Source organism: Hemiscyllium ocellatum, chromosome 37 (assembly GCF_020745735.1).
Source record: "Hemiscyllium ocellatum isolate sHemOce1 chromosome 37, sHemOce1.pat.X.cur, whole genome shotgun sequence".
NCBI classification, from domain to species: Eukaryota; Metazoa; Chordata; class Chondrichthyes; order Orectolobiformes; family Hemiscylliidae; genus Hemiscyllium; species Hemiscyllium ocellatum.
Window position 1 is genome coordinate 6,521,162 of NC_083437.1, and position 12,718 is coordinate 6,533,879.

General features: G+C 40.2%; 1 protein-coding gene across 2 annotated transcripts in view; it reads right to left on the reverse strand.

The window, feature by feature from the left end:
- The window catches only part of usp48 (ubiquitin specific peptidase 48), a 131,320-nt gene that overhangs the window by 34,662 nt on the left and 83,940 nt on the right, over positions 1-12,718 (reverse strand). For both annotated transcript variants that reach the window (XM_060851941.1, XM_060851942.1), the window contains exons 14-16: positions 4,494-4,636; positions 1,757-1,831; positions 508-632 (exon numbers count right to left, since the gene is read on the reverse strand). In XM_060851941.1, coding sequence (XP_060707924.1) covers positions 508-632; positions 1,757-1,831; positions 4,494-4,636 — 343 coding nt within the window. The remainder of the gene's footprint in view (positions 1-507; positions 633-1,756; positions 1,832-4,493; positions 4,637-12,718) is intronic.

The following is a 12,718-nucleotide window of genomic DNA, read 5'->3' on the forward strand; positions in this document are numbered from 1 at the left end:
GTAAGAGTCTGAATGAGGTACAGGCATAAAAGGAACCTAGGAGTAAAAATAGACAAATTACAAAGCACTTCACAGGTTAATATAGACATGAAAAATTGAACAAAACATCAAAATTCATTACTCAAGGGTTAAAAGCAGAGAAATGGAATAGGCTTATATAGAAGGTCAGACCACATTCTCAGCAGTTTCTATATTTTTTGAAAACATAATAGCGAAGGTGCAAACGAACTTTATTAAAATGTTATGAGCACTGAGAATTACTGCTTTTTGGGAGAAATTTAACACAATTGGGCTCTCATTGCTAAAATATCTATGGGCAACACGTGAGAGTTGTTTTTAAGGTGTGAATGGGATTAATTGGATAGACGAATGTCTAGCATGACTGATAGATTTGTTAATCTCTTCTGAAGAAGTTTCTGTGTCCCTATGCAAGAAACAAACCAACAAATTTTAAAACAATCAGACTGAAGCTCATTGCTTGGTTTAGTAATCCAGTATTGCTATTACCTGACACTGTACACAAGGCGAGTGATAATGTGGGAACTCAGGTGACTTTGGGAAATAAGCCTTTAGTCTATGCCACGTTTCAACAGACACAAGTCTTCTTTCAGTTTCAGATGTGCATAAATCGCCTGTTGAAAATATTTATGAATTATTAAATCTCAGTTTATCTGGCTAAATTACAAACATAGTGATACGTTTTTGAGCCCCAAAGGCCTTCCAAGTTTCAGACGTACGGTGAGCGGCAGATATAGGAGTTTCACCTACATCTCCGAAGACAAAATATAAATTCTACATTTCTTGGATCAGTACCCTGGGAGCATTCGACGTTTAAGTATTTAAATTAGGAACAGGAGTAGGCCATTCAGCCCCTTGAGCCTGCTCTGCATTCAAAATGGAACTGCGGCACCAACTTTTTCCCAATAACATAAGTTCTAGCCAGCACCTCCTCTGAAAAACACGCACGCACAAACAACATTGCAGTTATCAGTACATCCTCTCTTAACTACTTGTAATGCATTTAGATCCAGTCTTAAATAACGATACCAGCAACTGCACACAGTGCAGATATGGTTATATTAATGCACTGCATCAATGCAACAAAACATCTGTACTTTCATATTTCATTCTCCTTGTCGAAAACAACAATCCGTTTGCTTCCTAGTCATTTGCCCTACCTGCATATTAGTAGGAGTCATGATCAGGATATTCAGATCTCCTTGTCTGAGTTCTACAATTTTTTTTCCATTTAAATAATGTGTTGTTTTTCTATTCATTCTCAGAGTGGATGAGTTCACAATTTCCTACATTTCTATGTGCCAAATGCACGCTCAACCATGTAAACTATCTAGTGGATTTTTACCTCATGTATTTTTCTCCTCTTGGTTTTACACCTTGAATAAGACCAAGAAACATTCAATGTTTCTTTCTTTTATTTTTCTTCCTGTATCTGATCTGACTCTATTTCAGTCACTAATTTATTTGCCTCTGTTGTTCCCATTTCTTTCTCAATCCTTTAATCTAATTCATTATCAAGATGCAGCATTGATCCCAGATACCATATTGCTCTTGCCATGTGTAATCAGCTCACATTTCCAGCCAAATTATACAAAAAATATTTGAACAGAAAAAAAATCTGACAGGGATTCTGGAAGATGTTTTACTCCAATCCAATATTTAATAATCAACTCGCTAACTAAAGAGAAAAGTAAGTTTAAATAAAGTAATGTCACTGCATTAAAATTCTCTTACATACCATGTGGACAGACAAGATCTTCGTTAAAGTTCATGTCTTCATCATCATCCTTTTCTCCTATCATCTCGTCATCCCCTTCAACAAATTACAATGTTGGATGATTTCCCCCAAAACATACATAACAAAAATAAATGTCAAATTACACTAAATAGGCAACAGAAAAACATTAAATAGATACTTTTTCTTAAGCAGCATAATATTATCATAAAGGATCATAACAGAGACTTTGAAGGAGGTGGCAGTGAGCCAACATAAACTTTCTTTAAAATTCAAATGGTAATTTTCCAAGCCATACACTGTGTTTTATTCCAACAGTGTTCTCTAAATAATATTTTGCACCTTTCAGTTACTCTTAAAAGCAATCACAGTACCTCTGTTAATTTTTTCTGATTTCAAGTGAGAAACCAGATAACTGAAAACCTTCCTCACACAGGAGTTGTTCCAAAAGATCAGTTTACCGACCCATGATAAATTGCCGTTCCATGAAGGAAGTTCAACATAGCATCTTACTTTGATCAGAGATAGATTTGAGCCCCACATCAGCACACAATGCAAGCTTGTAATCCAGTAATAGGAATGTTATAATGCCAAAGGTATCATCTTATAGGTGAGATATTAAAACTAAGGTTGCATCAATAATACATATGCATGCACCAGCTTCCATTTACGTATATTCTTTAAAATATTAAAACACACCATGCTGCTATTCAAAAATAACAAAAGAGCTCTCGCTGTGTCCTTCCGAGATTCCTCCTCCACGAACAATGCCATGAATAAAGAAATTAACCATTTTCCACATTCTCAATAGATGCTTTCTGCTGTCTGAAACCCTATACCTCTCTGCTACTCAGTAAATTCCCACCAGGAAACAGACCCAGCATTACACAGGCAGTTATCCATCCACCTCAGCTACACACACCTCACACCTCATTGTTGGAATTAAAATACAGTAACACACTTTACTGTCAAAGAACAGTTATGCCTTGACTGCTCTCACCATGTTTCAACAAAATACCCCAAAGATGAAAAAGAACAAGTCTGATAATAGAGTGAAGGAGGGGACATCCTAGTAATCTCTACAAATTATATTTCATTGAAGTGCTAAAAGATGCATTCTCTGAATATGAGAAAGGTGCAATGATGGGAAGAGTATGTTTGGGGTTACAAAGCCATAAGTAGGAGGTAACATTGTGTTGCAAAATCCCCAAACAGGGAGGCTTCCTGAAGTACAAGTAGGTCACCAAACCAACAGAGTCTGCAGAAGAAGCTTGCGACATAATGAGGTCAACGTGGAGTGAGAATGAGGAAAACTAAACTTGCAACATTCCAGGCAGCATAAGGTTTTATACAAGACGGGAGCAGATGTGATCCAATACCACATCAGGATCCTCTTAGTGGGTGTGATTAACATACATGTCTTCAGAACCAAGACAAAGTCTGGGCAAATACCTACACTGTGTAAAATGTCACATTGAATTACTATAAATTTCTCTTTGTGCCATATGTTTTACATCAGGACTAAGATCATAGAGCTCTATAGCACAGAAAGAGGCCCTTCGACCCATCATGTTCACAATGGTCAAAACCAGCCACCTAATTCCGTTTTCAAGCACTTGGCCCATTGCCTTGCATGCCTTTACAATTGCACCTCTTACATGGTCTGATTGCTTATGCCTCTACCAGCCTCACAGGCAGTGAGTTCCAGATTGTCATCACACTCTGGGTGAAATGTCTTTCCTCACATTTCCTCGAAACCTTCTGCCCCTTACTTAATTCTGTGCCCACTTGCCATTGATCTCTTCATGAAGAATAGAAGTTTCTTCCCAACTATGCTATCTAATGTAATAGATCTCATCATGTCTCCTCTCTTTGGAGAGAAACAATCCTAGTTTGTCCAAACTTAAACTCTTACCACAGCTGAAAGTCTCCAGCTCAGGCAGCATCCTCTCCAGTGCTATCATATCAACAACCACCACCATGCCACCTCCCCGCCCTCCCTCACACCCAAAAAATTATGTCAATTCCACAGCTGCACGATACTCTAGTTATAGCATTGCCAATATTTTATCCAGTTTGCCTTAGCTGAAGGGTTAATAATAAGGGGCCATAATTTTAATATGAAAGACAGGAAGTTTATAAGGGACTGGAGGAAATTTCTTTGCACCCAGAGGGTGAAAGGGGTCTGGAATGCACTGCTTGGGAGGGTAAGCTGAGGCAAAAAACCTCAATGTTTTAATAGTACATGGATAGCATTTAAACTGTCGTGGCATTCAAGGTTATGGACCTAGTGTGGGAAAGTGGGACTTGTGTAGGTAGTAATTATATTTTTGGCAGTACAGATTTGATGGACCGAAAGGCCTCTGCTTTACTGTACATTATGATCCTATGAATCTCACTGCTCTTAAACTTTATTTCTCAGCTAATAAAGGCAAGTATCCCACATGCTTTCTTGCAACCACTTTATCCAACTGTCCTGATAACTTTAGGGATCAGTGCGGATGCACACCCAGGTTCCTCTTATCCTCAATGCTTCCCAGGGTCCTACTGCATTCTCTTGCCTTGTTTGCCCTGCCCAAATGCATCACCTCACATATCTACATAAAACAGTACAGATGTTATTTGCAGGAAAAGTGGCTGCGTATTTGCGAAGCATCCATACTTTTCTTTTTAAAACCTCACCTACTTAGCTGGATATTGGATTAGCTGCACACTTATTAAATCCCTTTTGGAAAAATACCTTTGGCATGCAAATTGTTTAGGCCTTCTCCATTGCTTTTCCCATCAGTGTGATCTGGGTCACCTTCCTTTCCATCCAACTGATTTAGTGCTAGTTGACGCCAACTTCGAAGTGAGGCTTTTCCCACCCAATATCCTTCATGGCTAGAAAAGAGGTGACAAATTAGTTAGCCTTTGAAAAGGCACAGCATCTAATTTATAATTAAACTTATTCAGCTGCAATTCCTAGTGTCAGGCAGAAGAATACCATACCCAAGTTCAAATAATAAAAACAAAAAATGCCACTAAGAGCATTGCTGAAAATATGTTGCTGGTTAAAGCACAGCAGGTTAGGCAGCATCCAAGGAACAGGAAATTCGACGTTTCGGGCCAGAGCCCTTCATCAGGAATGAGGAGAGGGTGCCAGGCAGGCTCAGATAAAAGGTAGGGGGGAGGGGCGATGGAGATGTGATAGGTGGAAGGAGGTCAAGGTGAGGGTGATAGGCCGGAGAGGGGGTGGGGGCGGAGAGGTCAGGAAGAGGATTGCAGGTTAGGAGGGCGGTGCTGAGTCCAAGGGAATCGACTGAGATAAGGTGGGGGGAGGGGAAATGAGGAAACTGGAGAAATCTGAGTTCATCCCTTGTGGCTGGAGGGTTCCCAGGCGGAAGATGAGGCGCTCTTCCTCCAACCGTCGTGTTGTTATATTCTGGCGATGGAGGAGTCCAAGGACCTGCATGTCTTCAGTGAAGTGGGAGGGAGAGTTAAAGTGTTGAGCCACGGGGTGGTTGGGTTGGTTGGTTCGGGCGTCCCAGAGGTGTTCCCTGAAGCGTTCTCCGACTCCTCCCTCCCCTTCCTAGACCTTTCCATTTCTATCTCGGGCGACCGACATCTTCTATAAACCGACTGACTCCCACAGCTACCTGGACTACACCTCCTCCCACCCTGCCCCCTGTAAAAACTCCATTCCATATTCCCAATTCCTTCGTCTTCGCCGCATCTGCTCCCAGGAGGGCCAGTTCCAATACCGTACAGCCCAGATGGCCTCCTTCTTCAAGGACCGCAGATTCCCCCCAGACGTGATCGACGATGCCCTCCACCGCATCTCCTCCGCCCTTGAGCCCCGCCCCTCCAACCGCCACCAAGACAGAACCCCACTGGTTCTCACCTACCACCCCACCAACCTCCGTATACAGCGTATCATCCGCCGTCATTTCCGCCAACTCCAAACGGACCCCACCACCAGGGATATATTTCCCTCCCCTCCCCTATCAGCGTTCCGCAAAGACCACTCCCTTCGTGACTCCCTCGTCAGGTCCACACCCCTCACCAACCCAACCTCCACTCCCGGCACCTTCCCCTTCAACCGCAGGAAATGCAAAACTTGCGCCCACACCTCCTCCCTTACTTCTCTCCAAGGCCCCAAGGGATCCTTCCATATCCACCACAAATTCACCTGCACCTCCACACATCATCTATTGCGTCCGCTGCACCCGATGTGGCCTCCTCTATATTGGGGAGACAGGCTGCCTACTTGCAGAACGCTTCAGGGAACACCTCTGGGACGCCCGAACCAACCAACCCAACCACCCCGTGGCTCAACACTTTAACTCTCCCTCCCACTCCACCGAAGACATGCAGGTCCTTGGACTCCTCCATCGCCAGAATATAACAACACGACGGTTGGAGGAAGAGCGCCTCATCTTCCGCCTGGGAACCCTCCAGCCACAAGGGATGAACTCGGATTTCTCCAGTTTCCTCATTTCCCCTCCCCCCACCTTGTCTCAGTCGATTCCCTTGGACTCAGCACCGCCCTCCTAACCTGCAATCCTCTTCCTGACCTCTCCGCCCCCACCCCCACTCCGGCCTATCACCCTCACCTTGACCTCCTTCCACCTATCACATCTCCATCGCCCCTCCCCCAAGTCCCTCCCTCCTACCTTTTATCTGAGTCTGCCTGGCACCCTCTCCTCATTCCTGATGAAGGGCTCTGGCCCGAAACGTCGAATTTCCTGTTCCTTGGATGCTGCCTAACCTGCTGTGCTTTAACCAGCAACACATTTCAGCTCTGATCTCCAGCATCTGCAGACCTCACTTTTTACACTAAGAGCATTGGGCAAGTAAACTATGGCATTACTTGCACACGCACGTGGCTTACTGCAATGTATTTGGAGAGCTGTTAATTGTCTGCACCTTTGGTTCAAAAGAGGGGAAAGGTCACCCATCAATGAATGTTGTCCTTCTCAGAAGGTGATACAATATGAAGAATATGTTTGGGGTTACAAAGTCATAGTTATGAAGCAATATTGTGTTTCTCTACTACACAGTTGCAAAATCCCCAAAGAGGGAAGCTTCCTGAAATACTAAGTAGGTCACCAAACCAATGGAGTCTGCAGAAGACTCTTGTGACATAACGAAGTCAATGTGGAGTGATGTGCTGCAGCTGAGAGATTCTCTATGGCTACCATTAGCATTGCCTTGCAAATCCATGTTCAGCCTGGTTATCCTGCATAGTCTGAGGGTGCTGCATCCCTACATTCACAATGATTTTCTATAGCTGTGTTACAAACAAGGCATAACGGAGGTTAAATTAATGCACCAACACAAAAGAAACAGGTATAACTACTATGCTTTAACTCAAATGCAGAGCACAGATGTAAAACCAAAACTTTCAGAAAACAAAGAACAAAATCTAATGTGTTATACCAATTCATTGCGAAAAGCAATCTGGAAAAATGTTTCACCTACTCAGTAGCAAATGTGTCCAATTTTCATTCCATTGGAAGCAATGGAATGAAATTGGGCTAGTTTTTTAATAGCTCATCACATGCACATTCTGGACTATCTGCCACCCTTCCACATACATTAGCCATCACTCTAGATGACTGTTTTGCAGTTTACACTTTGCGGTCACAATAGCATGAGTGTATCATGGAATGTTTACTCACCCAAATTTATATTCTTGTACAGTACAACCTCAATTATCCGAACGAGATGGGCGGCGAATATTTTGCTCGGAAAACTGATTGTTTGGATAACGGATTACGTTTTTACAGGACCTTGAGATCTTGCTCGGATAATCCGAAATTTGGATAATTGACGTTCGGATAACTGAGATTGTTCTGTATAAACATAACCAATGCCTACTAGTAAGATACATTTTCTAATGGGATTCAACACTACATCTAATGAAATGCAGTTCATGCTCACACAAACTACTCTTAGTGTATGATTCAAAAGTAGCAATATGTCACCATGGAAAATCACAAACTTAAAATAAATCCTACAGCTCAGGATCTAAGCATTTTCTGTGCAAAAACTTCATAGTTACAAATGTGTTATGAATGAAATAATCAAATCATTTAAAATGCTTTGGAACTGGGCACAACTTTTGAAAAATAAATTATAAAAACATTTTTCATGAAATATCACAATTAATTTTGTTGTCTGAACTCTCCTTTCAGCCAGATTCAACTAGCTATTTTTTCTTATCCTCAACAACTTTGACAGAACCATGCTTAGCCAGATCTGCACTTTGAAGTATGTGTGTAGGCTATTGCATTTCCAAGCAGGAAATCTACACATCAAAAGTTGAGGAGTGCAAAAATTGTCCCTAAATCAAAGGATGTAAGATTTTTGAAATGTCAACTTGCTCAGGAGATAGCATTTATGCCCCAGTTAAATCATTAAAGCCCTATCACAAGACTTGAGCACATAACTTAGGTCAACGTTGTCCAATAGTTTAGCATCAGTCACATGTGGCTAATTGGAAGCCCTGATGTAGCAACTGCATTCTTGATTAGCAAATGTGAAATAAATACTAGATATTCTAGGCTTGTGATCTCAGTACTCAAATTTGCATGGCATTCACATTTGTACCATTTATTGGTGGCATGCAAAGTGTGAGTATTCTGCGATGGCTGTGTAGGATTTACTTCCTGTTACTCACTACTTATCTGTTAAAATTGTAAGGAAATGGATGAAAACACTAAATCAACATCATGGAAACTACATATACGAACTGGGCAGCTCAACCAATCCGAATAACTTCAAAAGGTGAGAACAAAGTAATCATGATTTGGATGAGCCGGTGTTAGATTGAGGTGGACAAAATTAAAAATCACAACACCAAGTTATAGTCCAACAGGTTTATTTGGAAGCACTAGTTTTTGAAACGCTGCTGCTTCATTAAGTAGTTGCAAGTGCAAACAGGAACAAGTGGCTCCCACCTGGTATCACAGTAAAGGAAAAGCTGTGTCTAATCACATTCTGGATGGACAAGGCAATAATTGCAAAGTCAACACGCTCAGGATGAAGGAAGCACTACACCCAAATGCTGGACAACATGTAGAAGCTGCCAACTTTGAAAATTGGCAAAACGATTTTGCATTTGTGATGTTTGTAAAGTAATTGAACACATGAAATTGATATATCTACATTATACGCAAGGTGCTTACCTGTAGTTAGCCAGGAATTCCTCTCTAACAACAGATTTAGGCTGGCAATTTTACACCGATTCACAAGAATTTCTTTTCCCCAATGGCACTACTCCACACTTTACAGAGGGCTACGTTTTTATGATTTCAGAGCTCAGTATTCACTCACCAGCCATTAGGTGATGCAGTCAATTAGTAACAATACTTTCTGTAGTTGTGTTGATCACTGGGACATTCAGACACTCACAGCAGTAATTTTAGAAGAATTAATCAATATCCTCAATTATCAGCAAACTCTATTAAACTAAAACCACAATACACCAGAACAATTTTCTAGACACCACAGTGTTTAATCTGGCACAAGACAAAAGGCAGATTAATGTGATATTAAGGGATATAGAAATAGCATACAGAAGTGGTATAGAGGTAAATGATCGGCCATGATCTAATTCTGTTTCCATGTTAAAATGTTTCTTTCCCTCAAAATAACTGACACTTCCACACAAAGTCATCACCCCAAACACAACTTCAACAGTCTGGGTGAGGTCAGAGCAAAATGTGTTTCTATGGTAAATGTACAAAACTGAAATATTTTGCTATTCTTTTCAGTGCATCTCAGACTTAAAAGTAACAAGTGAATGGTGATTATTGCAATAACACCCACTTCATTTTTCCTTCAATAGTAGCTTTTGAATTTATGTAGGTTTAAACTCGAGATTCCACATTCATTTGCAAGGAATCCATTACTTTACTGATTTCAAGTTCTTCTGTCATGTGCTGATTGATTATGTCTTTATTGACAGGTTTAAACTATTTTCTTGCCTTTGCAGCCATTCTCTTGCAGTCTCATTCTCCTTTCGTTCACTGGCCTGTGACTACAGGGAGCAACTCCTTGCCAATTCTGCCCGTTGTTCCTTTGGGGAGAAGGTTCTGTTACGTTATCCCCCAGGATTGAAATTTCCTTGGCGGAACCTTGTGCTGCACTCAGGAGTTGGAAGCAAGGTGGGCAGAAGCCAAATTGAGAGAGAGGATAAGTTCTTGACAATGGGATGGAAGTTCAAAATTAAGCTCAACAAGTTTAGTTTCCAGTCACTTTAAACCATTAAGCTCAGATAACTTGCATTATGAATGGCCTAAATTTTTTTTTGCATGAAAGTAAACAGAAACCTGTTGTACATTAGGCAGTGATGTGCTTATAGTGCAGCTTTTTATGATGAATTGCAACAATCTAAAAGTCACAAAATCGTTCACTGTACATATAGACAAATACATATAGGTGTTTAGCAATGGGAATCAAACTAAACAACTAGCTACCCGTTACTCTAAAAGGTGTAAATGTTAACTTCAAACCATAAAAGGTAGGATCAGCACCAGTTATTTATCCTGTGCAGAGCAAAAGGCTTAACAGCAGTCATAAACTAAATCTATCAAACTGACAGCAAGAATAAACCTCAGAGGGTCGACAGCAAGATGCAAGTTGCCCTGAAGCAATAACTCCAAGACATGGATGTGTGATACAGAACAAGAGAGAGTGCAATTTATATTTAAATGCTTCAATCAGACTGTATGTCAATAGAAGCTTAGTCTTCTCCTTTGGATAAAGCTTCTTCATTCAAACTCAGTAGCAGAAATACTTTAGTCTTAAAAATTCTCATTTTGTGGTTGGTCTCACATTATCCAACAAGTGAATTCCAATGTCTGTAGCATTAAAAATGCTTCAAATTCTGGCTATGCACCCATTATGATGAAACAATCGATATCAGCAATAGGCGATAAAAAGTAAACTAACCTGTGCCATGCATTCTGAAAGTTGCAAACCACTGGAATGCTCTCCCCAGAGGGGTGTAAATATGCAATGCGTTGATTCAAGATATTCCAGATTGAAGAATTTCTGGACATTAAGGGAATCAAGGGATATAGTGACCAGGCAGAAAAGTAAAGTTGATAGAGAATATAAGCCAGTGTGGCAGAATAGGATTTCTAGAGGCCAAACAGCCCATTGTTATTTCTTCACTGCTTTAAGTATTTACTCATGGGTTTGTTCATGGGATTAATTCACGAGTACACTGGCAAGACTTGTTCTTAAAACAAATATGACTATTTCATAGTTTAGCCAAAAATCTTGTTATGATTGGCAATACTCGGTTTTAGATTGCCAAATAATGTTATACTTTCTCTTTCATCAGGATCTTGGACACCCAATTGGAAGAATAATCTGTACTTTATGTCAATTTTCAGGGAGAATGAGGAGACACAAAATCAGAACTGATGTGACAATCATAAGCTGTGAATTAGATATCATGCTTTATTAGGTTCCAAGACTTTTCTTTATAGTAAAATGTCAAAATCCTACAAGGAAATGCTGATAGTCGCAACTCATGGAAAAAAAATGTATTTCATCTACAAGCTTACAAGTTGAAAAGAAAGAAGTTAAATCCCTACGATGATCACCTGGAAAAGTGTGTCTGGAGAAACTTCGAGTCTCCTGAGTGACAACGTCTCTCAGGCTTCCTTCCCTCTTGATGGAATATTCCTTCAAAGATGCAAGAGCAAATCAGGCATTAAGTGAAAGCACTTTGTGCTCCAACAGGCAGCAGATAAAGACACCGGTGTAGTAACTTGCACAGCATTCAAGCCAAAAATCTCATTCCTAAGAATGAGGAGATGGGTGAACACAGCTGCAGCTGCAAGTGCCAATGGAAAAAAGTGACAACCCCCAGCAGCAAAGCATCTTTAATAAAGTATAGAACCATCCCAAGTGTTCACAACAACTTATAAAGCATCACTTCAACTCAATGCCCAGGGATTAAAGCCTTTTGGCAGTACACAATGAATCACAGAAAATTCTAAGGTCCATATACTCTGTCCTCTTGCTGTCCAAGCAGATGTAATTGATAATGCTCTTTAATATACCTGTTGAAGTTGACAATCTGGTTTCCTCTTTCAACATCTGAAAGAAGTTACTTCAAAATCTGACTACCCGCAATGCTTTCTCAACTTCACTAAGAATCTAGCTTCTTTGTTCTGATGTCCAAATCACTGGCTGATCCTCAACATTAAAAATGAATAGCATTAAATCTGATGCCCAAAAACTACCATAACTATGACAGATAATCTATTAATAATGTCAGAACAGGTATTCACATTGTGATATATTTAGTAGCCAAGGCAAGAAGGTTTCTGTTCCAGGATATTTTTAAATACTGCCTGATGCTCTAAGGGTAGTTTGCTTTTTAACTTCAAAAGAACATAATAAATCTAAGAAATCGAAGCAGCAGTAGACTAATAAAGCCCCTGCTAATTTTGACCTCAACTCCATTTGCCTGCTGTTTATATTAATCCTCGATAACCTATAATTTAGAATCTCCCGGCAGTGGATAAATTCAATGATTCAACATCCATAGTTCTCTGGGATTAAAAAAAATCTAAAGTTTCATGACCGACAGGAATTTCTCATCTCAGCTTTAAACGAGACACCTTTATTCTGAAACTAATGCCTAATTCTAGATTAATAGATCATCTCAACATTTACCCTGCCAAGACCCTGCAGAATCCAAAATGTTGCAATAGGATCATTTTCCATTCTTCTAACCTTTAAATAGTATAGACTCAATTTGCTCAAAATCGTAATCTGTCCTTGCAAATAGCTACCTAACATAAAATTTAGTAATACTAGTTAGATGAAACTAGGTAAGAATAGATGATAATAAATACATGCAAGCAAGCACAAAGTCACAGAATGCATTAGAAATTCTAAAATAAATAGATTAACAGAACAACACCAAAATCAACATTAAAGGACAAACTAACTTTC